This window comes from Manacus vitellinus, unplaced genomic scaffold (assembly GCF_001715985.3).
Source record: "Manacus vitellinus isolate BGI_N305 unplaced genomic scaffold, ASM171598v3 ctg7180002437057_pilon, whole genome shotgun sequence".
Taxonomy (NCBI): domain Eukaryota; kingdom Metazoa; phylum Chordata; class Aves; order Passeriformes; family Pipridae; genus Manacus; species Manacus vitellinus.
In genome coordinates this window covers 12,615-39,661 of record NW_021938725.1, presented here as the reverse complement: position 1 = coordinate 39,661, position 27,047 = coordinate 12,615, and the positions used below count along the sequence as shown (strand labels likewise).

The window sequence follows — 27,047 nt, the reverse complement described above, 5'->3', positions numbered from 1 at the left end:
TTACTGCTGGAACTCTTAAAGAGAAAGGAAGACAGGTCTGATGAAGGGAAGGGTCTTAAAGGACTTTCCCCACAAATATGCCCTGTTCTGCTTTCACACATCATGCTGGCGAGATGTAAAAAAGGGATTTTAGAAGGAAAATGCACGAGGAAAAAGGAGTGTGTTATTACCAGTCCAGAAAAGCATGGACTTACCTTTCCAGTTTCTTGGCTAGGCTTTCTCTGGTTTTTGCTTCCACCAGATAGAGCTCTTTGTACATTTCCACTTCTGCCTGGGTGGATTCTTTTTGAAAAGGTCTTTCTGGTTGGTCGCTTTTTATCCTTCGCTGTGCACGTTCAAGATCTCTAATTCTGTCTTCTAACTGTTTTTTCAGTGAGTCTAAATGACTGCTTCTGATTTGTTCTAATCTGTCCTGGGAGGCTGCCTGTGCCTGAAGGAGACAGTGCACCTTCAATCAGCACAAGAAAAAGAGAACTCTCTCCAGCAGAAAATTGCATGTACCCAATTTCAAGGCTTTACTAAGAGAGGCAGCTGTGCCTCCTCACTACCAGCAGCAATGAAAGCAGAACCCTGGAGCTACTATTATACAAAGCTACTAATGAAAGGACACCCTCTCTGTAGGACAGGGTATATGGAAAAGGATTCCTCAAAGACAACAGGAGGATCTCCCACCTCCACAACTTCAGTGACTCCTTTTTTGAGCACCTTCCTCCCCTACAAGGACAAAGCAGCACCTGTAGGTCTGGCCATGACAGCTGGCAGTTGCAAAACCCATTGAAGGTGAGCAGCGAGAACCAGGCCAGCGGACAGAGATACCCCCAAGCACTGCAAAGTGGGAATCTGCCTGGGGCAGGCTTTTGATTCAGGGACCTGCTGGCACATCACACACCCGTGACAGCCCTCCTGCCCTACCATATTGCCTTCTCCCACTGCCTTCAGGAAAGGCAGAAGCTAACACACAGAATACAGGAGCAAAAGAAAAAGACCAAAACCGATGGCCACAACAGAAGTTTACGTAGCGCCTGTGGACACTGGTGAGAAATTCACTTACTTGCAAAAACTCATTGACTTCTCGGAGTTTTTGTCTTATTTCCTGGTCTGCTCGTTCTTCCACCTCTCTTTTACATTGTTCTAGTTGGGTGCGATCCACCATGTTAGTCTCCAAATGGTGCTGGACTTTTGCCAGCTCTTCTTGCAGCTGGCATTTGTCCATCTCCAGGTTTTCGCACTTCCCTCGCAGGGTAGACAGCTCTCCTTGCAAATCCTGATTTTTGGCTTCCAGCTGCGTGCACTTTTTACTTTCCCTGTCCAGCTGCTGGGAAAGTTCAGCAACCTGCAGACAGAAAGAAGAAAACAGGAACTCAGCGTGATGTAAAGGCAGTGAATTCTGTGGAAACCCCAAAAGGGGGTGGCCAGGGAGACTATCTTCATCATCTGCTGGCTCGGGACTAGAAACAAAGTGCAACCAGGCTCTTCTTTTCCAACCAGAAGAGCTTTCACCTCATTTGTCTCAGCATTCCTCAGGTTCCCATCCTTTTGGAGTTCCTCATGCAAAAATGCTACAAGTTTCCGGACTCCAAAGGAATCACTGCAAAGGCAGTAAGTGATTCTACAGTGATGCCTTCCAAACCCAAGTGTAGCTGTGAAAGATGGCCACTTTAGCAACGAATCTGAGTAAGGAGCGGAGAAGGAAATCAAAGGTTCCATGCCACTACTGCACAGGCAGAGCAGCCTCAAAACCACTGCTGGGAACAGTCCTTCTGAGTCCCTGTGACAAGAGGGGCTGAAAGAGCTACCCGTGAGCAATAAGTTACAGATTTTCCCCTGGGAGGCACCTGTCCTCATTGTGCCCTGGGCAGCAACAACACTGTTGAGAAAAGCAAAATGTCAAGTGCCTCCTGCTCAGCTCACGCCTGAGACAGGGCTCAGGGGCTGATTGTGCCCTGCGAGTGACAGCGGTGTTCCTCCCCTCTCTTCCAGGGCAGGAATTCATCTGTCAGACCCAGATGACGCTGTCACAGCCTCCCTCAAGCTACAGCCAGGCCTGAGCTGGGCCCCACTGCTCTCAGCCCATGGACGTGATGTCCTGCAAGGATGGCAGACCTGCCCATCCCTAAGGCCCAGCCAGGGGATCTGCACTCTTGGCTGACCCCGCTTACTGTCAGCAGACCTGTTCTGCTCTTCTTGCTGAGGGCCTGTGGGAGGGCTCCCTGGCCGCTGAGGTCATGCACCCTGCCAGGCTGGCTGCCACTCTTGGCTTGCCCTTCCTCTGCAAGACAGCCTGGCCTCCATGAGCCCTTACACCTACTGCTTTGCCCTTACAGTTGCATCTTTACCCATAATGATAACTACCTCCGTATTATAGTCATCTACTACTGTAACAGCAGAAGGAGCATTAAGAAAAGCCCATCACATCCAAAATGCAGCCAAGGAAAAAAAAATCATCAACATGACAAGAAATATATGGAAAGCATCTCCCAGGTTTCAAAAGAAGTAACATCACAATCAAAAAACCCCACCCAAAGCTCAGCTCACCTCTGTTCGTAATCTGTCCACTTCCTTGACCTTTTCAGAATATCTGTTCTTCATTTCTTCCAGCTGGGACTGGGTTTCTTCATTAGCCCTGAGTTTCCTCCTATCTACCCTCAGAAGCTTTTCCAACCTGCACAGCAAATTAGTTAAGAAAACCATGAAACACAGGAAGAACCAGCCTTTTCCCCACCGTCTCACATAAGCAGCACAGACATCAGAGAAGCACAGAATGGCTTGGCTTGGCAGGGACCTTAAAGATCATCTCGTTCCAAGCCTCCTGCTGTGGGCTGGGACACCTTCCACGAGACCAGGTTGTTCAGAGCTCCATCCAACCTGGCCTTGAACACTTCCAGGGATGGGGCATCCACAGCTTCTCTGGGCAACCTGTTGCAGTTCCTCATCACCCTCACAGCAACCAATTTCTTCCTAGTATCAAACCTAAACCTACTGTCTTTCCGTTTGAAGACATTCCCCCCCCTCTTGTCCTCTCACTACATGCTCTTTTAAATGCACTCTTTTCATCCTTGTGGTAGGTTCCCTTCATGTACTGAAAGGCCACAATTAGGTCACCCCAAAGCCTTCTCTTTTCCAGGCTGAAGTATTGCAATTGCCCCAGCCTTTCCTCATAGCAGAGGTGCTCCATCTTTCTAACCCCCTTGGTGGCCTCCTCTGGACTCACTCCAACAGGTGGAGGTCCTTGCTTTGCTGAGGACCCCAGAGCTGGATGCAGCACTCCTGGTGGGGTCTCACTGATGTCCCTCAGGACATCAGTCCTGTGCTGGTGCTTCAGATCACCTCCCTGTCATCCATGTGCCTTGACATAGCTTCTAGAAGGTCTTTTCCATGACCTTCCCAGGCACAGAGGGGAGGCAGACAGGTTGGCAGTTACCAGGGCCCTCCTTCCTACCCATTTCAAAGATGGGTACAGTGGGTTTCCCTTTTTCCCGTCACCTGGGACTTCACCCGACTGCCACGACTTTTCAAATATCAAGGAGAGTGTCTTGGCAACTACATCAGACCCTGTTGGCCAATGTAGGGCAATAATGCTGCTGAGATGTAGACAATGCATTTAGAAGGAAAATGCATGAAGAAAACGGAGTCTCTTATTACCACTCCAAAAAAGCATGGACTTACCTTTCCAGTTTCTTCTCTAGGCATCTTCTAGTTTTCAGTTCCTCCAGATACAGGTCTTTGTACATTTCCATTTCTCCTCGCATTGCTTCTTTATGAGAGGCCCTCTCTTGTTGGGTTTTCTTTACCCTGTCCAGTTCACTTTCGAGATCTCTAATTCTTTCTTCTAACTGGATTCTCACTGAATCGCAATGACTGTCTCCGTTTTGTCCTAATCGAGCCTGGGAGGCTGCCTGTGCCTGAAGGAGACAGTGCACCTTCAACCACCACAAGAAAAAGAGAACTCTCTCCAGCAGAAAATTGCACATATCCAGTTTCAAGGGCCCTGCCTTACTCAGAGAGGCAGCTGTGCCTCCTCACTACCAGCAGCAACCAAGGCAGAAGCTAGGAGCTACCACGGCAAATAATTCTTTTCATTGGGAAAGAAGCCCAAATCAGCACTCTTGTTCAAAGCTCCTAATGAAGAGACAGTGTATCTGTAGGACAGGGTATATCGAAAAGGATTCCTCAAAGACAATAAGAGCATCCCCCACCTCCACCCCCTCACCCCCACCCCTGGAATTTCAGTGACTCCTTTTCTGAGCACCTTTCCCCCCTACAAGGACAAAGCAGCACCTGTAGGTCTGGCCATGACAGCTGGCAGTTGCAAAACCCATTGAAGGATGAGCAGCGAGAACCAGGCCAGCGGACAGAGATACCCCCAAGCACTGCAAAGTGGGAATCTGCCTGGGGCAGGCTTTTGATTCAGGGACCTGCTGGCACATCACACACCCATGACAGCCCTCCTGCCCAACCATATTGCCTTCTCCCACTGCCTTCAGGAAAGGCAGAAGCTAACACACAGAATACAGGAGCAAAAGAAAAATACCAAAACTGATGGCCACAACAGAAGTTTACGTAGCACCTGTGGACACTGGTGAGAAATTCACTTACTTGCAGAACGAGACTGACGTCTTGTGGCTTTTGACGTATTTCCTGGTCAGCTCGTTCTTCCACCTCTCTTTTACATTGTGCTGTTTGGCTGCCATCCAGCACGAAAGTCTCCAAACGATGATGGACTTTTGTCACTTCTTCTTGCAGCTGGCATTTGCTCTTCTCCAGTTTTTCATACTTCCCACGCAGAGTGGACAGCTCTTCTTGCAAAGTCTGGTTTTGGGCCTCTAGCTGCATGTCCAGCTGCTGGGAAAGTTCACCAACCTGTACACAGAAAAAAAAAAGAAAAGGAAACTCAGCGTGATCTAAAGGCAGTGAATTCTGGGAAAACCTCTAAAGAGGGTGGCCATCATAACTGCATTTATCATCTGCTGGAAACGAGCATAGAAAACACTTGAAAGATTCCCTGACAGAAAGAAGAAACTTCACAACTACTTAAAAATTTGTGAGACACTTCTGGGAGCAATACTTCTGGGTCCCTTGGAGCTCATGATGAAACTCATAATTTCTAATCTAAGAATTGCTCTAGTGTCCAGCACAGCAAATACCCTCAGGGCTTTTGTAACAGCTGGGGAAAGGACCAGGCTGCTTTCTGAGCAGCCTCTACTGAGGAGAAGGCAGAAACTGAGCTCCCCTAGGCTCTCCAGGAAAACTTCACCTTACTGTTTCCCCCCAGAAATAGGCAACTAGGCTCAAGAGTCACAAAAAGGGAAATTTATGACCAGCTTACTGAGGCAGAGGCTTGCAGGTCTCTCTGAAGGGCTTCAATCCTATTGCTTTGTTGCTGGACAGTGGCTTCCAATCTGGTCTTTTCAATTTCAAGGCTTAAAAACAAATACGGGTCTTATTACCAGAAAATCCAGTTCCAGACAAACTGTGCTAAGTAACAGAATCCACAGCAGAAGTGTCCTTCAAAATCCAACTGACTGTCCCGTTGTTTCCACCCAATCCCCCAAAGCGACAGACACCTCGCTTCACTGGGTTACTCTCTTACTGTTGCACGTGTTCTTCCAGTTGTTTTAGAGTGGTATTAGTCTCGGAAGATGCCAACAGGAGGTCCTGCAGTTTTGGGGAAGAAGTTATTGCTTCTCTTTCTTTATCATCCAAGGCAGTCTTCAAGTCACGAACGCAATGCTCAGACTGAAGATGCTTTTCTTCCTCCTCCTGCAGCTGTAAAATCATGGTAAGATTCCACAGTTGTCAGGGGAGCTTTTACATAGAGGAGCCAGCTGCTGCTGAAGAACTCAGGTGCTGCATGTATGTGTGCATACCCTCTGCCCAAAGAACTGGAATCAATTCAAGTACCTTCAAAGCTTCACTTCTACTACCCAATGAACACAAGCTCTATTCCTTTGTCCTCTTTTACAGCAGCCTCTCCCACCCCTCCACTGCTTTCCTACAGCACGGTTCTAAGCACTGACACTGCCCCTCGGACCATTTTTGTGACCTGTGACGCTTCTTGTATTCCCTTGCTTGCTGCTCCAGGAAAAGATGAGTGAACTAATTCATCTTCCTAAAGGAAGGCATCTCACAAGTGTCAGAGGTGAAGTGCTCTGGCACATGTGCTCTGGAGCCCAGGATTGCACAGGGGGAGCATGGGGAGTTTTCTTAAGTGGGAATGACCCCGACTGTAGCACAGAGAGAGGTGCCCAGCAGCCCCTAAGCAGGAAGCAGTGGATGCCTGAGGAGAGGCGGCTCTGCTTCAGTGTGGTGGGGCCAGGAAGGATGGCATCACTGACAAGCTAATGACCACCATTTCAGCAAAGGCAGCCAGGTGAACTGCTCCACAGACCTGCCCTGGAGTCGAGAATCACGCCAGGGGTGTGTGGGGAGTCTTCTTAGACCAGGAAAATCTTGAATGTAGCAGAGAGAGAGGAACCCCAGCCCCCCTGGCCGGTCACGGGTGAAACCCTAAGGAGAGGCAGCTCTGCCTCAGCATGGCGGGTTGTGGGGCAGGGGGCTGGAGGGACAGAGGCAGATCAAAGCCTGATGTAACTGCCACTTCCTTAGGTCTCTGTCCTACTGGCTCCCAGAATACTGTTTTGTCTGGTTTATCCCTGTAGGGACAGGCTTTCCATACCTCCGTGTCAGCCCTGTCCAACTCCTCCTGCAAGCGCAGATTATCTTCCTCCAGGTGAGCCTCATGGGTTCCAGTAACCACAAAAGCAGTCCTAAAGCATCCAAGATTTAATGCGAAACATGTCTGATCCCGCATCATTTTTCCCCTGCTTGTTCCCGAAAGAGCTCTTCCCCTCTTTCCTACAAGCTCCGTGAAAGCGAAGCCAAGTACATGGAAGCATTGGAGAATTTATCTTAGAAGGGGCCTCCCTAAAGCAGCCTCAACTACAAGGTCAGGCCATGCTGTTCAGGGCTCCTTGCACTGCTCTTCAAAGGCCCCACAGATGCAGCTGCACAAACTCCTGGGGCAAGCCGTTCGACTGCCTGACCATCTACATGGCAGGAAGTTTTCTCCTTATGTGTGGTTGGAGCCCCTCGTGTTCCCTCAGACACTGTTGCTTCTCTTTCTCCCAATGCTTCCCTTCAGAGCACTTAACGCACCAACTATGCCTTGGCTTAAACCTCCCTTGCCTGCAGAGCAGCCATGCTGCTGAGCTACTGGCAAGTTTCCCGATGACTCTGGGTCTGTGTGGGGAGAGGGCACCACAGACAACGCTTTCTTGCAGACCTCAGCGGGCAAGGTACAAGAGCCCCTAAGGTACGAGAGCAGCCAAGTGCAGACCTGCATTTACCAGTCACACAGGGAACTGCTTCCACGTGGCTCCTCCTTCTTTTTCCAAGCTCATTGCCACGCCCCTCGTCTCGGTCTTGCTTGCAGGCTACCGAGAAGACCCGTGTGCTGTTTTGACAAACCCCTCACCTTTCAAATTGGGCTTGAGCATGCCTGTCCGCTGCTTTTTTCAGAAGGCACTCCAGAATCTCCTCATGCTGTAGGAGGGCTGCAAGTTTTAAGGGAGTAAATCCCATCTAAAAGGACAAATAATCGCCATTAGAAAGACACAGACAAGCTCTGCAGCTGTTTGAAAGAGCAGCTTTACCCACGTGCCAAGGTTACCTGGTTCTGAGCATCACTACTGGCATTATGCTCGAGTAACAGCCCTGCTACAGCTGTATTTTTAGACAGGACAGCCAGGTGAAGGGCAGTGTTGCCGCCAGCGTCTGCCAGATTCGGATCGGCACCGTGTTCCAGCAGAATAGCAACACATTCTTCCTGCTCCTGCTGTACTGCCTGGGAACAACACACGAAAAGGGAAAGACTTCCAACTTTTACATCCCCCTCTGTCAGAACTTCCTCAGCTCCTCTTCAAAGATTAGCTAACAGAGGCCTATGCCACGCCAATTGCAATATGCATGTTTCTATGGCTCAGTGATGCATGGAATCCTGCCAGACACCTCCCCTTTAACACACCATCACTAATCCCCACCTACAAGATCATAAGGCATTCCACACACCTTCATCAGTGCCGTTCTCTTCAAGTTGTCAGCGAGATTCGGTTGGCTGTTCTTTCTTAGCAGATATCTAAGGACATCTGCATGGCCATTTGCCGAAGCGAGATGCAGAGGTGTCCTAAAAATTAAACACACGCTCTTAACTTAGACAGACAAAGGATGAGCCAAAGCCGTGTCTCTACCCAGCACCCTGGGGACCCTGCCCGGACTCTGCTCCTCCCGCTTGCTGCTCTCTGCTGCTGCTGCTGTTGCTGCTGCAATCCTGCGCTGATTAGCCAGAGGGCAGAAGAGAAGAGGTGAGGGCGGAGCAGCTGCAGAACAGCCCTGCAGAGACTACGGCAAAGCGGCAGGTCGGCAACACGCGTTTCCAACAGCGCTGGAGCCCGGCCGGCAGCAACAAGCAGTGAAAAGGTCAAGAGTTCACTCTCCCAGCTGACAGGGCAAATCTCACTTTTCAAGCCTTGTCCTTAACAGAGGGCTGCCGAGGACTACTGCAGCTTGGCTCAGGAGCAGCCAAGGTGTGCCATCAGCATCCCATAGAACTCACCGCATCTCCTGGTCTCGCCTGTCGATGCCGACGACCTTCACATACCAGCGCCAGCGCCTCAGCCAGGCCAGGTCGCCGCGGGCGGCCGCGCGGTGCAGCCTGCCCAGCCCGTTCTCCCTGAGCTCGGAGGCGCTGGTGGAGCTGGTGGCAGCCCGGGGCTGCCCACTGGTGGTGCTGGATGGTGACTGCCGTCGCTTCTTGCTGAGAAGCCACGGCATGGCCCTGCTTGGAGCTACCAGCAGCAGGAAGTGCAAGAAGCCCCCTTGCAGAGGGGCTGCCGGGCGCCAAGTAGGGATGAGGAATGGGACGAGGGTGAGGTTAAGGGTGAGGGTGACAAAGGGACGAGGATGAGAAGAAGGATGGGCACGGGGTATAAAGCACAAGGCAGATGAGGTTGCCCTGTGCAGCGTTCGTGGCCTGCAGCTACCAAGACGGCGATACAGGCGCGAAATGCTCCCACAGCGGGATGTGCTACTGCTCCTCGAGAGGCTACAGCAGCTCTGAGCGCCGGCTCCGGGCACCAACGAAGCTGTGCTCGACTGGTGCCTGTGGTGTCACAATGGCAGGTGGAACGCTCAGCACGTCACCGTGGGGTGTGGCAGAGGCCACGGTGCAGGGTGAGGCCGAGCGGGACATGGCAGGGTGGGGCAGGAGTGAGGGCGGCCCTGCTGGGCCTTGTGGGAAGGAGGCGGCCTGGGCCTTGTGAGGGCGGCTGGCGGGAGTGGGCACTGCCCCGCCTCAGGGCACCCCGGGGCAGGGCCCGGGCTGCTCCCACTGGGCCGGAGGCTGTGGTAGGCGCTGGAGCAGCTCCTGCATCGCCTGCTCTGGGTTTTTGCTTCAGCCTGTGGCCGGGCTGCCTCTGGACACACTTCCATGAAATGAGGCTCAGGATGAAGTGGGATCCCAGCCCGGGCAGGCGGGGGCCACCACAGCTCTCAAGAAATGCCCACTGAGTGCCCCAAGCCTGCCATGCCAGAATTCCAGGATGTAGGGACATGTCTGAGAATAGGGAGGGAAGCATTCTGGGAACTGAAGTCCCTGGACAGCATATTGGGGCACATGAGCAGTGTGTGTTGTGCTGTCATTGGTCAGGTGGTCACATGTCCATCAGAGGGTTTATAGGGAGACATTTTTCTTTTAAATAAACAGATTTTATTGCTTGCCAACTAGCTGCCGGGTCGTGTCTTTTATATTATATTAATATACCACACCGGGACAATTCCCCAACTCCTTTGTCTTGTCCCTCTTGAAGAGCAGACACCTCACCCCTGCACCCCCTCGTAACTGCTGTCACCTGCTGCTTTGCCAGATGCCAACAGTGAATTTCTGCTCTGCTGCTCCAGCAGCCAATGGGCAGCACACAGCAGGCAGGAAGAAGCTTTCAAACACATCTTGTCCCAGTTTGTCCCAATGACAACACAAAGTGAAGGCCCAGAGGTTCTGCACCAGCTTTCTCAGGGGAGAGACGCTACAATGCACCGCACGCAGGCTGAAGAAATTTCCTTTTTTCTTTGCAGGCTACAAACCCCTCCACTTCCCACAGGATCAGGGATTTGCCTGTGTTTTATGGCTACCGGAAGCTCACCCACTATTATCTTCTGCCCAGAACACAAAGAGGATGGCTCTAAAGCACTGGAAGAGTCTGGCAACTGATTAGTAGCAATAGCTCACCTGTAGGCCATGATCTTAACATGACTGTGCTTCAAGCCTTCACAGAGGAAGGGGACATGTTTGTCTGGCCTCTGGGACAGGCTGAGGATGCAGCTGCAAGCAGAGCTGAAGGGAGCAGAGGAGAGCTCTGGCTTGGCCTTCAGGCCTGGCTTCTCTTTCAGCCTTGAAGATATCTGCCAGACTGATTTGCACTCAGATCAAGGGCAGAGAGTACAGCCTTGTGATCGGAGAATGGGAGAAGCAAAGCTGGCAGGGGGGACAGAAGAAAAGGAGGACACCTGCTCGAGTCTTGTTGGCGACTGCTATTGCTTCTTGCTGAGGAGCCCCACTATGCTCTGCATGCTTTTGCACATGCCGCACTGTGGGTATGGCCCTGCTTTACTGGTGGCTACTGCTCACCCTCTGCACATAATCACGGAAAGACTAAGGTGCTCTAGTCCAAGTCCTCTTTTGGAATAGGGTTTCCTAGAGTCAGTTGTCCTGATCCCTGAAGGTTGGGAAAAGCTAGGAAAGACATAGGCAAAGAAGACATTCAGTATTTCTGCTTTTTTCCTGTCCTGTGTAACAAGCTTCCCCTTCTTGGTGAGTGATGGGCCCACATTTTCCCTGGTTTTCCTTTTGTCACCTACATGCTTAAAGAAGTCCTTCTGGTTTGTCTCTGACACCACTGGCCTGATTCAGTTCCATTTGGGCTTTAGCTTTACCAGCTTCATCCCTGCATGCCCAGACAACATTTCTGTTATCTTTCTTTGCATCCACTCTCTCTAAGCTTCCTTTTTGTGTTTGAACAAGAAGCTCCTTATGAAGCCATCCATGCAGGCCTCCTGGAATTTTTGCCTGACTTCCTGCTTTCTAGGATGAAACTCTCTTGAGCTTGATGGAAGTGATCCCTGAATATTAACCATCTCTTTTGTGTCATTTTGCTTTGCAAGGTGTTGCAAAGGCTGTTAAACCCAACAAATATGGAAAGGGGGTTTCGATGTGAAGAAAATTAGTAGGTTGAAAACCAGGATGAATGGGCTCTGTCTGTAGCACTGCGCCAGCTAAATGAAACTTACCAGTAACATAGTTCCTTGTGGCACAGCTGCTGGGATGTGTAGCACAAGTCCTCAATGCTATGTTAACTTATGACCCTTGCAGTCATTCAGCCCCCAAGGACAGCTCCGTTTGTGTTCACAGAGATCCAATGACAGTAAGAATCACTGCCCAGCCTAGTGTTCAAAGGAGATGACAGTGTAGAGATGGGGGAAATATACTGGGGGATTTGTTCCCCAGTGTCATGGGTTTACTTGTTCTAAAAAACCAAAGGGAATTTTCTTTCCCCTGCTGTATGTGGGGGAGGAATGTTGAATGGGGAGGACAGTTTTCTGCTTTGGGTGATTGCCTACACAAAGGAACTGGCTGGCAGAACTACATTCCAGCCTAATAGCTCTGTCTGGGGCTGGGTGTGTGTGTGTGTGAGGAGTGAGCATGGGTACCAACCAGCTGCTGCAGATCCTGATAGCCCTGGCCTGTCTGTGTGTGTAAGCACAGTTTATTGATAGGAAGCAACCGAGAGAATAAACTTTTTTAATGTCCCTTTAGTGTCCCTTTAATTCCGCTTTTACTATTGAATATTTTTACATAAATAAGTTGTTCATAGTATTTTTCCCTTAATTTCCCCTTTTACTAACCAATATCATGTTAATAGTTATCCATAATATTGTGTTAAGATCCCTTTTTGGTATCCCTTTAAACTCTCTTTTTACTAGTTAATATCGTGTTATAAATGCTGTTCGTAGCATTTGTTTTTTAAGGTCACACAGTAAGGTAGTTATTTTGTATCTTTTTTTAATTTTTGATTCTTTTTGCTAATTTTATTATTATTATTACTATTCTCACTGTAATAAAAGATATTTTGTGTGTTTGAATGTTTCTGGCACTTGTTTTTTTTCCGGACATGTATCCAAACGAACTGTTACAGATGTCCGGCTGCCTCTGTGGTTCAGTAGTTCCATCTTCTTTGTTTATCTTCTTCTCACTTCAGTGTTCACATTCCTTTACAACCTCACAGCTGCAACCACTCAAATTCAGGGCCCAAGCTGTCCACAACTCAGTCACCTCCCACAAGGGGTGTGTGTGTGTGTGTGTGTGTTGGAAAAAGCTCTGAGGCTGTTTTGCTCTCGACCTGGTCATCCGGCTGCTCTCCAGCCTCGGCTTGCCTGTGCACTGCTCTGTCTCCAGCTCAAATCTGCTCAGATTTCATTGGAGAGTTTTGTACTCATTGACAAAAAAAGGGGGGTCCTGACCACAGCCAGCCGCAGACAGCATGAGTTTAGTGGGAAAGAAACCGCCCTTCTTTCCCCTTTTCCCCTTCCCCTCCTCGGTGAGTGGGAAAATCTCCATTTTTCGGTTTCTCCTGTGATCCGGGGCCCCCACACGGCAACCAGCAGAGCCCAACAGCCCCCCCTGCTGACCAACACCGAGCAACCGCAGGCTCTGCTCCTCCAGTGATCCAACAGCGCCCTCTGCCAACCGGGATTAGAATCGCACTAGAGGACAGAGAAGTATCAAACTGTTTCCTTTTTTTGCGGGTGACTTTTTGGGTACAGGATTATTGTTTAGTTGTTTTAGTGTTCTTTTGCTGGTTTTGCCAATACATATATATCCTTTAATAAAGGGTTGTTATTTTCCTTTTTTCCATACTTTCTTGATTGGAGCCTCTTAATTTTGGATTTACAATTGCTGAGAGAGAGGAGTTTAGTCTCTCATAACTCGCCCTCCTTAGCAAAACACTTTCAGTCTCCTTAAACTGAGACACCCAGTATGTTTGGAAAACTTATAACACCATAAGTAATTAGTGGTAATTACTTATAACACCATGGTAATGAGAGTTTCGTGCCAGTGTTTTCCCAAGTGACTTGCACAGTGTGCCTGTCCCCAGGCCTAGCATCGATGAGGTCATTTTGTGTTCTTTAAGTGTCTCTTTAAATGACATGGTGTGTCCCATAGTCAACAAGGAGTCTTGCAGTGTAAATCCTTTCAAATGGCTAAGGATTTCCCCATATCCCCTTCTCTTTCACTATCCTCAGAGATTCACAGTCTCTTGCAGACAGATTTCTGAACTCTATGGAGCCCCAATCCTCCTGTGAGGTTCCAAATACAAGTGTTTTTTTTTTTTGCTAGCTAGCTTTAAAACAGAACTTGATGCAGAGGGTTGTGGAGAATTAAGCAGTGTTGGTACTTAATGCAGCTTTTCCAAAGGCAAAGTACGTACTTGGACAGGGCTTCTGTGCTGCCCTGTTGTCTTCCTGCTTGTGCTACTCGAGAAAGGAATAAACTCCCCTGAGTGAAGAGAACATTAGCTGTGCTCTCAGAAATGTGTTGTTGCTTTCCATATGTGTTTTTTGCCATCTAGTGGCAGTAAATTCTTGGTGTACTGTTTGCCTCATAATTTAACTTTCTACGCATGGTACAAAATTGTTTGTTGTAGGACTCCTCCCTCAAGCAGCGAAGTGCAACTCTCCAGCCATGCTACTGACTGTGCTGTTGTGACAGAGGGTCAGGAGACTAGTTGGAATGGTCAGGTTGGGAGAAGTATTCGCTGTCAAGTAAAACATCAGGAGTGCTCAGAATCAGTGCTTTTCTGAAGCTTAATGAGTTTTGAGTTATTTAAGCATATATGATCATGTGATCATATGATCACATGATCATATGATCATATGGACACTCATTATGTGATGATATGGATGCCTTGTTGCTGATTTAGGGGTGTATCCTGAAAGGTAGCAAGTCTTAGGAAGAACAACAGAGGGAACCGGTGTTTTTTAGCCTAGAAAAAAGGAGACTTGAGGGGAGACCTTATTGCTCTCTCCAGTGACCTGAAAAGGAAATGGTAGCCAAGTGGGTGTCAGTCTCTTCTCCCAGAGAACAAGCCATAGGACAAGATGAAATGGCTTCAAGTTGCACCAGGGGAGGCTTAGATTCGATATTAAGGAGAAGAACTTTACAGAAGGTGTTGTTATGCCCAGGGAAGTGGTTGAGTCACTATCCCTGGAAGTATTAAAAAGATGTGCAGAAATGACACTTGAAGATATTGTTTAGTGGTGGACTTGGAAGCGATGAGTTAACAGTTGGACTTGATGATCTTAAGGGTCTTTTTCAACCTAAACAATTCTACTACGCTATGCTTGTGGAGCCTCTAAAATAAAAAGCCATATTTCAATGGCAGCTATTTTAAGAAATAACGTTCAAAGGTTCTTAAGAGGCAGATGGTTGCTCTGGGAGCTGCATCACACATTACTGTGAATATTTATGAAGCTCTGCAACGGGGTTACTGGAAAGGCAAATCTACATTCATCCAACCTGTTTCACTGGAGCACTGCAACAGAATTTCCGCGTGCAAAAGACTTTTAATGACAAAGAGTTAAATCCTTCTAGAGTAGACTGTTACTAGCAAGAGGCTGGGCTTTGTCACTGAGCTGGTCATTTTCCTCAAACCTGTGATAAGGGCTGAGACCTCATCTCTGACTTTTAATTTAGTACAGCTTTTTGAACACCTCAGATAGTTAATTATAAGCTCTTTCTGCAGTGGTAGATCTCATAACATCTCATGCAGTGACCAGTGGTAAACTATAGAAAAGCTCTTTCACAACTCTTTTCCCCCTAGCCAGATAAAAGAGAATTACTACTTTGATGAGAATATAACCTGTAAAACATAAACATATTTCTGCCTCATGTTCAATTTAAAATTCAAACCCATATAATTCCTTAATAAACATTCCTATAGTTCCGAGGTAATATACACTCCCCCTATTTTCAAAGCAAATATGCATCTCCCGATGTTAATTGGCTTTGGATCTAAGGAGAACTTGTCATAGGTATTACAAAACCTAGTAAAAATTTTCACAAACACAAAAACTTCATTCTACTAGGGACTGCCATCTAGGTGAACAATTTTAGAAAACAATTAGCAAGGTTCCTCTTGAATTTGTTTACATTATTAGACATCATCACTTATTTAAACCAAGACTTGCTGATTGAAGTGTCTGAGCTAATGAATAAAATCTTTGTTATGTCCAGGCATTCATCTAAAAACAATTTTGGCTATTAGCTATGGAAGGATGTCTTTGTTGTTTGCTTTCTTCGCCTCTTTTATTTTCCCTCATTTTTCTGTCTTGGTTGGAGGTGAGGGGGGTGGGATGGGCTGGTTCCCGGGTCTCTCCGCCGGCAGCGCTCTGCCCCCCCTAGTTGGAAGCTGCTCACTTGCAGTCCTGCTGCAGTGTGACGAATTCTATGTACGTTCCCTTTTTTAAGTTCAGCCACGCACCTCCACCGGGAGAGAAGGAGCCGCTTCTTCTGCCAATGCCGTGTCAGCTCTGGACTGCAAGCTTCTAAATATTAGAAGCTGGGGCTCTGGGCCTCACACACAGCACCATTTGTAGGAGGTCAACAACTAATCGATCCCAAGTTTGGGGGTGAAAACCGGAATCTTTATTGAACACGCATCTCACAATTTAAGGGTGTTTGGGGCAGGATATGTTTATGAGGAGGATGCATTATGCTAAATTGGGGATGGATTATGCTAACTAGAGGATTACACAATTTTCTGCTACAGTCACACAATTGTTTAATATTTCTTGTAACAAGGATTACATGGGGGGGAGAGAACAAAGGGGTTTCTACGTAGTCTGATATCATCATCACAAAGTCTTTCCATATCTTGCTGCAGGAGCCAGGCCAATCAACATAGTTAAATATCAGTAGGTCTTGTGAAGAAGCATGCGATCCTCAGGTGGTGGGATTTCTTTCAGCCCCTGTTGGTCCATGGCCTGCTACATAATCCTTTTGTGCTGATATCCGAGTTTCAAATTGCTACAGATGACCTAAAGTCTTTGGCTTTACCACAGATGTCTGGGTGGTGTTCTGAAACCCAGACTTCTGTTCAGTCCCAAACTGTTGCCAAGATATCCCAGGTCAGCTGGATCCAGAAGTGGACTTGCAGCCAGATGTATGCTGACAGCGCTGCTTGTGACTGCAGATTTGCTTTTATGGCGCTCCAAAAAGAGGTTGATTTCGGCCTCTGCAAGTCTCTCATCAGCTCTGAAACATTCAGAAGCACACAGAGAGTCATCTTTGGCAGTAAGGCTTTTGCAAAGTTACCCTCCATGTCCTTGACTACTACTCGACTTCTAAAAGCCAGGGGCATTAAGAGAGTCCAAAACAAGCACATCCTTTGATCTGAGCTTGTTCAGAGGGCCTGTTTCTAAGAAATCACACTAAGTGCAAGGAGCAGCAAGTGTCACCTCCATAAGAACTCTGGCCTATCCTGGCCTTCTCAAGGAAAGCTCAAACCTCAGACCCGCTGCCAAAACAGAAGCCAAGAAAGAGCGTTCTTATTTTTGATGCACAGAATCCAACTCTGTTCTCTGAGAGGCCTCTCCTTATTCAAACAGTAAAGGGCACAAGATTCATCTTTTCTGTCCCACACAGGATGAGGAGATTAGAGACTGGCAAAAAGACTGCCTGCTAGAACAACATCCACTTAAAAAAAAGACACCAATAATGCCATAATGGCACTACTGTGGTGTTACTGCTGGAACTCTTAAAGAGAAAGGAAGACAGGTCTGATGAAGGGAAGGGTCTTAAGGGACTTTCCCCACAAATATGCCCTGTTCTGCTTTCACACATCATGCTGGCGAGATGTAAAAAAGGGATTTTAGAAGGAAAATGCACGAGGAAAAAGGAGTGTGTTATTACCAGTCCAGAAAAGCATGGACTTACCTTTCCAGTTTCTTGGCTAGGCTTTTTCTGGTTTTTGCTTCCCCCAGAGAGAGCTCTTTGTACATTTCCACTTCTGCCTGGGTGGATTCTTTTTGAAGAGGTCTGTCTTGCTGGGTGTTTTTTATCCTGTCCAATTGACTTTTGAGATCTCTACTTCTTTCTTCTGTTTTCTGCTGAATCACTATGATGGCTCCGAGGACTTGAGCTCTTTCATGCTCAAGAATCAAGATCAGTCAATCTGCTAGGCAGAAAAAATGGATGTGTTCTTATTGTGAGTGCATAAGAAACCAAGACACCAGCTATGCATCAGTAAACCAACAGGTAAGTGCAATGTGCTTGACATCCATTTAATAGAGTTTATGAGTTTACATTCCGACTGCAAGGAACCTGTTTCACATCTTTAGTGGGGGATGGGAAACCACAGACTCACTGTGAACACTGAATGATTTCCAGAGCCTCTCTATAGCATTTCATTCAAATCCGGTAACTTTTGATTAAAGAATCACGGTGCTCCTCCATTACTCTGGAAAGGGGATCCTGGTCTGTCGGGAGTGAGGACATGGCTGCATATGAAAGCTGGAGAAAACAAGAAGAAATGTGTGACCCTCCAGAGGATGAAACCCCTGTATGAAATTGTCAAGAAGTTCAGACCCAATGCGTTTCGAGTTTTACAGTTGTGTCTAAATATTTATTGTAGTTTTTCCCTTGTTTGTACCCTGAAATTGTTGTATGAAAATGCCCTTGATTGCTGTATCCTTAGGCCCCACTCCCTGATTGGCCAAAGTTTGCTGCATTGCAGTATTTCCTTTTATGGCCACCCTTTCCCTAAAATGGATAAACCCTACCCCCTTTTTCCCTTATATAGTTACACTTTGCATGCTCTGCCCTAGTCCCTCCCTTTCTTCTAGCAAATTCTACCCCTACCTTATATAAGCCCTAACCCACCTCCCTAAAGGAGCCATTTTTTACACCCTCATCCCAAGAGTGGCAAACCTGTTATTCCCACAGGGACCGCGTCCGTGGTCCACATGAAGATTTTTTGAAGATCCAGCAGATCCACTTGTAGGTTTAGCAGTGGCTGGGGGGAAAATTGACAAGATTCCTGGTGTTACTTTTACAGCAGACAGGGCAAAATAAGGCAAGGACATGACAGGCAACACAAGAGACTGCAATCCAGGCAGAGACTTTAAAATTTCCAAGGGAACATAACAACAGAAGGGCTAGGTGCAAAGGAAGAAACCCATTTTTTCCACAATTGCTTATCCGTCAACAGCTTTTCTAAAGCAAGTGGAAGACATTCTGGGGGCTACACACTGAACACCTTCAGGCAATCCACAAATGACTCCTGTGCTAAACAGCCCCCTGTAGACCTCTTCAACCCAAAGTCTCTGCTTTCCTTTTATGTCCAAACCAGTGATTTATTGGCACACTACTACTACTACAGAGCACCAGGCACTGCAAAGCAGTAACTCCGGAGGAAGGAATTCCCATGGAACAGGTGCATTTCCTCTTTGGACACCTGGCCTCAAATTCTACAGCATGTTTTATGCTACGTACGGCAAGCACTGAACTGATATTTGCCAAAAAAATACTGAATAATCTTTTCCTAAAGACAGATTATCTTTTGTCACTGATCTTCTTGCTTATTCCAAAAAAGACTGCACCACCTAAGCTACCAAGACAAGCCATGAATCATAGAATCATAGCAAAAATCAGGAACCAACAGCAAAGAACGGGTATGGTGGGGTTTAGTGCTGAATGCCATCGGTGTACATGGGAGGGGAAGTGATGGCTGAAGCTTATACTTATCTCTTGGCTGCTTTGCTGTTTGTGCTTGAGATGAACTCTAGTGAAGGGCAACTTCAGCTTAAGCCAAGGGTTTCTTTGCGCTTGGTTTTTTCCAGGCAAGTGCATAACATTGTACGCAACATTTTGGTAAGCAGGAAGTTTTCACATTCAAGTCTCAACTGGAAGGCTAGCAGAAAAAAAACCCCAAAAACCTACTTATCACAGGAACTTGATAAAAATGGCTCGAGAGCTGTCAAGAGCTAGAAATATTCACCTTTTTCCTTAAAAACCCTCCTAACATAACGACACATTACCTCGTTGAAGGTCTCTAGTGATTTTTGCATCCCGTTCCTGTCGTGCCTAGAATTATACAGAAAATACACAGTTAAGACGTAGTATTTACAGAGTTAAGAGGTAAGATTTCAGTGGATTAAGCCATCGTTTTAATCACACCCCTTCGAGGAAAAAAACTTTAGAACTTGATATGGTAGTAGAGTTTGAAGCAAATCCTGAGAAGACAAACTGTGTATAGTGAGAGTGAACTATCCTCAGCTCCTCTGTTGACAACAAACTAGAAGTCTCCAGAGGTTGCAGTCAAGGTCAGAGAGAACTTCAGGGGACTAAGTCCTACCAACAAAAATGCAATAGGAAGGAGAAATGTTGGGATTGAATCAAACTCCCAAACTAAGAAACAAAACCCTTCCAGACATCAGTCATTGAAGGGTGGGGAAATGTCACACGTAGTTGTTCATCAACTTCCTTGAGAGTACGCTCAAGGCTGTGAGACACATGTGGCCTCAAAATGTATGGGTGCTGTTGCAGTCAGGACACTGAGTGAGAACAGTATCACCATTCTCAGATCACGTGCATTCTTTTCTTGGAATCAACTCAACTGTTTTCCACAAGTAGATCTGGGAAGCAGTTGTTGCAAAGCGTTGAAGCAGCCTATATAGCGATTTGAACTACACATCTGCATAAATTAGCAACTGGATAAAACAATGAGCCATGAAATAACCTGTAGAAATATTTATTTTCTGTAACATCCTTGAGGGAAGCCAGGAAAGCAGTGAAGGTTTCTGTCTTGATACTGACAAAACTTTGAGATGCCCAGAGTTTTCTTCTGGAAAATCACAATGGAAGACTGTTGCTGCACAATTCAATTTTAGGAAGCACTGGGTACTCCCACTGTCCTTCCCTTCACTATCTGTTTTCCCTGTTCTTTTTCAAAAAAGACACAGCTGTCAACTCTTTTCTTTTCAACTAGGGCAGCTTTTTTCCTCAAACAGGAATGGTTTCCTCCTCTGCCTTTTCCTTCTTTTAACATCTTGCTGCCATCTCTCTGTCCTTTCTTTCCCTCACTTGTTCCGTGCTCCCTGCCCCTCCTGGTCTTCTCCTTTTCTCCCTTTTGCATTGGGTCCCTGGAGTTTGCTTCCTTTCTAGTGCTTGCCTGCAGAATAGTCCCTGCAGATGGTACAACACTAATTACCTCACGAGTTCTTTCCGTAATGCCTGTCCATGCCTCTGCCCTCAAAAACGTGTTCACAGCGGTACAGAAAAGTTCCCGTCTGTAACTGCCGCTGCTATGCATTACCTACACTGCTTGGCCCCTTTTCATCTCCTTGGTGTTTTTGTCTTCAACCAGGTACTGTATGTAGACACCTTGTTGAAACGGGTTCTTTCCAATAAAGGTGAGGGGACCAGTGAACTGAGATGGACTTCAAAGTGAACAAATGCTTCTCACATTCATCCAACAACTAAACACACTAACTCAACAGAGAAGCTTGGCCATGCCTCAGTCCCATGCTACGTGGCTGTCCCACTGATTACAACTACTGGTGTGTGGTTTCCACGTCTCCTGGTATAATGCTCTGCACTCTGGAAGGGATGTGCTATCACACTGACTGCTGATTACAGGGCATACTTGGACCAGTGCTATTGCAGATTGTGCAGCATTGCTGCACAATTAGAAGGCTGTGAAGACTTCCCAAGGAGTAGGGAGTTCTGCTGTTTCATGTAGTAAGATGTAGCAGGAACTACAGGAACAAATGCCTCCTGTCCATAGTAACATATTAAAGCAAGGTCCAGTGAAGAAACTGCTAGAACAAAGATCAATGATGAAGAAAATGGGGTCTCACAGATGTCTGCTGGCATTTGGCACTCATGGTGACATTAACCACTTGAAATAGGTCACACATACCATACATGTAAATTTAGTGTAGAACTTAGGTGGGGGGTTCGTGCCCCACAGTGCTCTTTACCACAGTTTGTCTTGTAAAAGAAGGTAGTTACACAGCTCATTGCTTCGATTTCAATATTTTTTGGCCTTTGACCGCTCTGGAAAATTTGTACAAACCTGATGTCCTAAAATCTTCAGCTTTACCACAGATGTCTGGGTGGTGTTCTGAAACCCAGACTTCTGTTCAGTCCCAAACTGTTGCCAAGACATCCCAGGCCAGCTGAATCCAGAAGTGGACTTGCAGCCAGATGTATGCTGACAGCGCTGCTTGTGACTGCAGATTTGCTTCTATGGCGCTCCAAAAAGAGGTTGATTTCGGCCTCTGCAAGTCTCTCATCAGCTCTGAAACATTTAGAAGCACAAAGAGAGTCATCTTTGGCAGTAAGGCTTTTGCAAAGTTACCCTCCACGTCCTTGACTACTACTCGACTTCTAAAAGCCAGGGGCATTAAGAGTGTCCAAAACAAGCACATCCTTTGATCTGAGCTTGTTCAGAGGGCCTGTTTCTAAGAAATCACACTAAGTGCAAGGAGCAGCGTCACCTCCATAAGAACTCTGGCCTATCCTGGCCTTCTCAAGGAAAGCTCAAACCTCAGACCTGCTGCCAAAACAGAAGCCAAGAAAGAGCGTTCTTATTTTTGATGCACAGAATCCAACTCTGTTCTCCGAGAGGCCTCTCCTTATTCAAACAGTAAAGGGCACAAGATTCATCTTTTCTATCACATACGGGATGAGGAGATTAGAGACTGGCAAAAAGACTGCCTGCTAGAACCAGATCAACTTGAAAAAGACACCAATAATGCCATAATGGCGCTACTGTGGTGTTACTGCTGGAACTCTTAAAGAGAAAGGAAGACAGGTCTGATGAAGGGAAGGGTCTTAAAGGACTTTCCCCACAAATATGCCCTGTTCTGCTTTCACACATCATGCTGGTGAGATGTAAAAAAGGGATTTTAGAAGGAAAATGCACGAGGAAAAAGGAGTGTGTTATTATCAGTCCAGAAAAGCATGGACTTACCTTTCCAGTTTCTTGGCTAGGCTTTCTCTGGTTTTCGCTTCCATCAGATAGAGCTCTTTGTACTTTTCCACTTCTGCCTGGGTGGATTCTTTTTGAAAAGGTCTTTCTGGTTGGTCGCTTTTTATCCTTCGCTGTGCACGTTCAAGATCTCTAATTCTGTCTTCTAACTGTTTTTTTAGTGAATCTAAATGACTGCTTCTGATTTGTTCTAATCTGTCCTGGGAGGCTGCCTGTGCCTGAAGGAGACAGTGCACCTTCAATCACCACAAGAAAAAGAGAACTCTCTCCAGCAGAAAATTGCATGTACCCAATTTCAAGGCTTTACTAAGAGAGGCAGCTGTGCCTCCTCACTACCAGCAGCAATGAAAGCAGAACCCTGGAGCTACTATTATACAAAGCTACTAATGAAAGGACACTCTCTCTGTAGGACAGGGCATATGGAAAAGGATTCCTCAAAGGCAACAGGAGGATCTCCCACCTCCACAATTTCAGTGACTCCTTTTCTGAGCACCTTCCTCCCCTACAAGGACAAAGCAGCACCTGTAGGTCTGGCCATGACAGCTGGCAGTTGCAAAACCCATTGAAGGATGAGCAGCGAGAACCAGGCCAGCGGACAGAGATACCCCCAAGCACTGCAAAGTGGGAATCTGCCTGGGGCAGGCTTTTGATTCAGGGACCTGCCGGCACATCACACACCCGTGACAGCCCTCCTGCCCAACCATATTGCCTTCTCCCACTGCCTTCAGGAAAGGCAGAAGCTAACACACAGAATACAGGAGCAAAAGAAAAAGACCAAAACCGATGGCCACAACAGAAGTTTATGTAGCACCTGTGGACACTGGTGAGAAATTCACTTACTTGCAAAAACTCATTGACTTCTCGGAGTTTTTGTCTTATTTCGTGGTCCGCTCGTTCTTCCACCTCTCTTTTACATTGTTCTAGTTGGGTGCGATCCACCATGTTAGTCTCCAAATGGTGCTGGACTTTTGCCAGCTCTTCTTGCAGCTGGCATTTGTCCATCTCCAGGTTTTCGCACTTCCCTCGCAGGGTAGACAGCTCTCCTTGCAAATCCTGATTTTTGGCTTCCAGCTGCGTGCACTTTTTACTTTCCCTGTCCAGCTGCTGGGAAAGTTCAGCAACCTGCAGACAGAAAGAAGAAAACAGGAACTCAGCGTGATGTAAAGGCAGTGAATTCTGTGGAAACCCCAAAAGGGGGTGGCCAGGGAGACTATCTTCATCATCTGCTGGCTCGGGACTAGAAACAAAGTGCAACCAGGCTCTTCTTTTCCAGCCAGAAGAGCTTTCACCTCATTTGTCTCAGCATTCCTCAGGTTCCCATCCTTTTGGTGTTCCTCATGCAAAAATGCTACAAGTTTCCGGACTCAAAAGGAATCACTGCAAAGGCAGTAAGTGATTCTACAGTGATGCCTTCCAAACCCAAGTGTAGCTGTGAAAGATGGCCACTTTAGCAACGAATCTGAGTAAGGAGCAGAGAAGGAAATCAAAGGTTACATGCCACTACTGCACAGGCAGAGCAGCCTCAAAACCACTGCTGGGAACAGTCCTTCTGAGTCCCTGTGACAAGAGGGGCTGAAAGAGCTACCCGTGAGCAATAAGTTACAGATTTTCCCCTGGGAGGCACCTGTCCTCATTGTGCCCTGGGCAGCAACAACACTGTTGAGAAAAGCAAAACGTCAAGTGCCTCCTGCTCAGCTCACGCCTGAGACAGGGCTCAGGGGCTGATTGTGCCCTGCGAGTGACAGCGGTGTTCCTCCCCTCTCTTCCAGGGCAGGAATTCATCTGTCAGACCCAGATGACGCTGTCACAGCCTCCCTCAAGCTACAGCCAGGCCTGAGCTGGGCCCCACTGCTCTCAGCCCATGGACGTGATGTCCTGCAAGGATGGCAGACCTGCCCATCCCTAAGGCCCAGCCAGGGGATCTGCACTCTTGGCTGACCCCGCTTACTGTCAGCAGACCTGTTCTGCTCTTCTTGCTGAGGGCCTGTGGGAGGGCTCCCTGGCCGCTGAGGTCATGCACCCTGCCAGGCTGGCTGCCACTCTTGGCTTGCCCTTCCTCTGCAAGACAGCCTGGCCTCCATGAGCCCTTACACCTACTGCTTTGCCCTTACAGCTGCATCTTTACCCATAATGATAACTACCTCCGTATTAGGTATAGTCATCTACTACTGTAACAGCAGAAGGAGCAATAAGAAAAGCCCATCACATCCAAAATGCAGCCAAGGAAAAAAAAATCATCAACATGACAAGAAATATATGGAAAGCATCTCCCAGGTTTCAAAAGAAGTAACATCACAACCAAAAAACCCCACCCAAAGTGCAGCTCACCTCTGTTCGTAATCTATCCACTTCCCTGACCTTTTCAGAATATCTGTTCTTCATTTCTTCCAGCTGGGACTGGGTTTCTTCATTAGCCCTGAGTTTCCTCCTATCTACCCTCAGAAGCTTTTCCAACCTGCACAGCAAATTAGTTAAGAAAACCATGAAACACAGGAAGAACCAGCCTTTTCCCCACCGTCTCACATAAGCAGCACAGACATCAGAGAAGCACAGAATGGCTTGGCTTGGCAGGGACCTTAAAGATCATCTCGTTCCAAGCCTCCTGCTGTGGGCTGGGACACCTTCCACGAGACCAGGTTGTTCAGAGCTCCATCCAACCTGGCCTTGAACACTTCCAGGGATGGGGCATCCACAGCTTCTCTGGGCAGCCTGTTGCAGTTCCTCACCACCCTCACAGCAACCAATTTCTTCCTAGTATCAAACCTAAACCTACTGTCTTTCCGTTTGAAGACATTCCCCCCCCTCTTGTCCTCTCACTACATGCTCTTTTAAATGCACTCTTTTCATCCTTGTGGTAGGTTCCCTTCACGTACTGAAAGGCCACAATTAGGTCACCCCAAAGCCTTCTCTTTTCCAGGCTGAAGTATTGCAATTGTCCCAGCTTTTCCTCATAGCAGAGGTGCTCCATCTTTCTAACCCCCTTGGTGGCCTCCTCTGGACTCACTCCAACAGGTGGAGGTCCTTGCTTTGCTGAGGACCCCAGAGCTGGATGCAGCACTCCAGGTGGGGTCTCACTGATGTCCCTCAGGACATCAGTCCTGTGCTGGTGCTTCAGATCACCTCCCTGTCATCCATGTGCCTTGACATAGCTTCTAGAAGGTCTTTTCCATGACCTTCCCAGGCACAGAGGGGAGGCAGACAGGTTGGCAGTTACCAGGGCCCTCCTTCCTACCCATTTCAAAGATGGGTACAGTGGGTTTCCCTTTTTCCCGTCACCTGGGACTTCACCCGACTGCCACGACTTTTCAAATATCAAGGAGAGTGTCTTGGCAACTACATCAGACCCTGTTGGCCAATGTAGGGCAATAATGCTGCTGAGATGTAGACAATGCATTTAGAAGGAAAATGCATGAAGAAAACGGAGTCACTTATTACCACTCCAAAAAAGCATGGACTTACCTTTCCAGTTTCTTCTCTAGGCATCTTCTAGTTTTCAATTCCTCCAGATACAGGTCTTTATACATTTCCATTTCTCCCCACGTTGCTTCTTTACGAGAAGCACTCTCTTGTTGGGTTTTTTTTACCCTGTCCAGTTCACTTTCGAGATCTCTAATTCTTTCTTCTAACTGGATTCTCACTGAATCGCAATGACTGTCTCCGTTCTGTCCTAATCGAGCCTGGGAGGCTGCCTGTGCCTGAAGGAGACAGTGCACCTTCAACCACCACAAGAAAAAGAGAGCTCTGCCCAGCAGAAAATTGCACATATCCAGTTTCAAGGGCCCTGCCTTACTCAGAGAGGCAGCTGTGCCTCCTCACTACCAGCAGCAACCAAGGCAGAACCCAGGAGCTACCACAGCAAATAATTCTTTTCATTGGGAAAGAAGCCCAAATCAGCACTCTTATTCAAAGCTCCTAATGAAGAGACAGTGTATCTGTAGGACAGGGTATATCGAAAAGGATTCCTCAAAGACAATAAGAGCATCCCCCACCTCCACCCCCTCACCCCCACCCCTGGAATTTCAGTGACTCCTTTTCTGAGCACCTTCCCCCCCTACAAGGACAAAGCAGCACCTGTAGGTCTGGCCATGACAGCTGGCAGTTGCAAAACCCATTGAAGGATGAGCAGTGAGAACCAGGCCAGCGGACAGAGATACCCCCAAGCACTGCAAAGTGGGAATCTGCCTGGGGCAGGCTTTTGATTCAGGGACCTGCCGGCACATTACACACCCGTGACAGCCCTTCTGCCCAACCATATTGCCTTCTCCCACTGCCTTCAGGAAAGGCAGAAGCTAACACACAGAATACAGGAGCAAAAGAAAAAGACCAAAACTGATGGCCACAACAGAAGTTTACGTAGCGCCTGTGGACACTGGTGAGAAATTCACTTACTTGCAGAACGAGACTGACGTCTTGTGGCTTTTGACTTATTTCGTGGTCAGCTCGTTCTTCCACCTCTCTTTTACATTGTGCTGTTTGGCTGCCATCCAGCACGAAAGTCTCCAAACGATGATGGACTTTTGTCACTTCTTCTTGCAGCTGGCATTTGCTCTTCTCCAGTTTTTCATACTTCCCATGCAGAGTGGACAGCTCTTCTTGCAAAGTCTGGTTTTGGGCCTCTAGCTGCATGCCTGTTTTAGGCTCCATGTCCAGCTGCTGGGAAAGTTCACCAACCTGTACACAGAAAAAAAAAGGAAACTCAGTGTGATCTAAAGGCAGTGAATTCTGGGAAAACCTCTAAAGAGGGTGGCCATCATAACTGCATTTATCATCTGCCAGAAACGAGCATAGAAAACACTTGAAAGATTCCCTGACAGAAAGAAGAAACTTCACAACTACTTAAAAATTTGTGAGACACTTCTGGGAGCAATACTTCTGGGTCCCTTGGAGCTCATGATGAAACTCATAATTAATAATCTAAGAATTGCTCTAGTGTCCAGCACAGCA

The 27,047-nt window shown here is 47.4% G+C and overlaps 2 protein-coding genes and 1 long non-coding RNA gene across 3 annotated transcripts; all 3 read right to left on the bottom strand.

Moving 5' to 3' along the window:
* Positions 1–582: 582 nt before the first annotated feature.
* On the bottom strand, positions 583–3,749 carry LOC108642984 (ankyrin repeat domain-containing protein 26). Its single transcript, XM_029959122.1, has 4 exons — positions 3,667–3,749; positions 2,536–2,662; positions 1,052–1,333; positions 583–714 (listed from the first exon to the last, which is right to left on the bottom strand). Exons 1-4 carry the CDS (start codon positions 3,747–3,749, stop codon positions 583–585), a joined length of 624 nt encoding a protein of 207 aa, XP_029814982.1.
* A 3,731-nt stretch (positions 3,750–7,480) lies between these two features.
* Positions 7,481–8,081, bottom strand: LOC108642856. The gene is made up of 3 exons (XR_001922741.2): positions 8,068–8,081; positions 7,670–7,843; positions 7,481–7,581 (listed from the first exon to the last, which is right to left on the bottom strand). It is a non-coding gene; the product is annotated as an uncharacterized LOC108642856 (long non-coding RNA).
* Positions 8,082–21,880: 13,799 nt separating this feature from the next.
* LOC115307390 (ankyrin repeat domain-containing protein 26-like) lies at positions 21,881–25,633 on the bottom strand. Its single transcript, XM_029959118.1, has 5 exons — positions 25,563–25,633; positions 24,432–24,558; positions 22,944–23,225; positions 22,086–22,162; positions 21,881–21,905 (listed from the first exon to the last, which is right to left on the bottom strand). Exons 1-5 carry the CDS (start codon positions 25,631–25,633, stop codon positions 21,881–21,883), a joined length of 582 nt encoding a protein of 193 aa, XP_029814978.1.
* Between the last annotated feature and the right edge of the window lie 1,414 nt (positions 25,634–27,047).

What these genes read in the sequence shown, in the direction of transcription:
- LOC108642984 (XM_029959122.1), bottom strand. Translation starts at nt 3,749, where the DNA reads ATGCGAGGAGAAATGGAAATGTACAAAGACCTGTATCTGGAGGAACTG. An exon ending in CTAGAGAAGAAACTGGAAAG is followed by an intron (nt 2,663 to 3,666) that starts GTAAGTCCATGC and finishes TTTGCTGTGCAG; the next exon opens with GTTGGAAAAGCTTCTGAGGG. An exon ending in AAGTCAATGAGTTTTTGCAA is followed by an intron (nt 715 to 1,051) that starts GTAAGTGAATTT and finishes TTGTCCTTGTAG; the next exon opens with GGGAGGAAGGTGCTCAAAAA.
- LOC115307390 (XM_029959118.1), bottom strand. Translation starts at nt 25,633, where the DNA reads ATGGAAATGTATAAAGACCTGTATCTGGAGGAATTGAAAACTAGAAGA. An exon ending in CTAGAGAAGAAACTGGAAAG is followed by an intron (nt 24,559 to 25,562) that starts GTAAGTCCATGC and finishes TTTGCTGTGCAG; the next exon opens with GTTGGAAAAGCTTCTGAGGG. An exon ending in TGGATAGATTACGAACAGAG is followed by an intron (nt 23,226 to 24,431) that starts GTGAGCTGCACT and finishes TTCTGTCTGCAG; the next exon opens with GTTGCTGAACTTTCCCAGCA.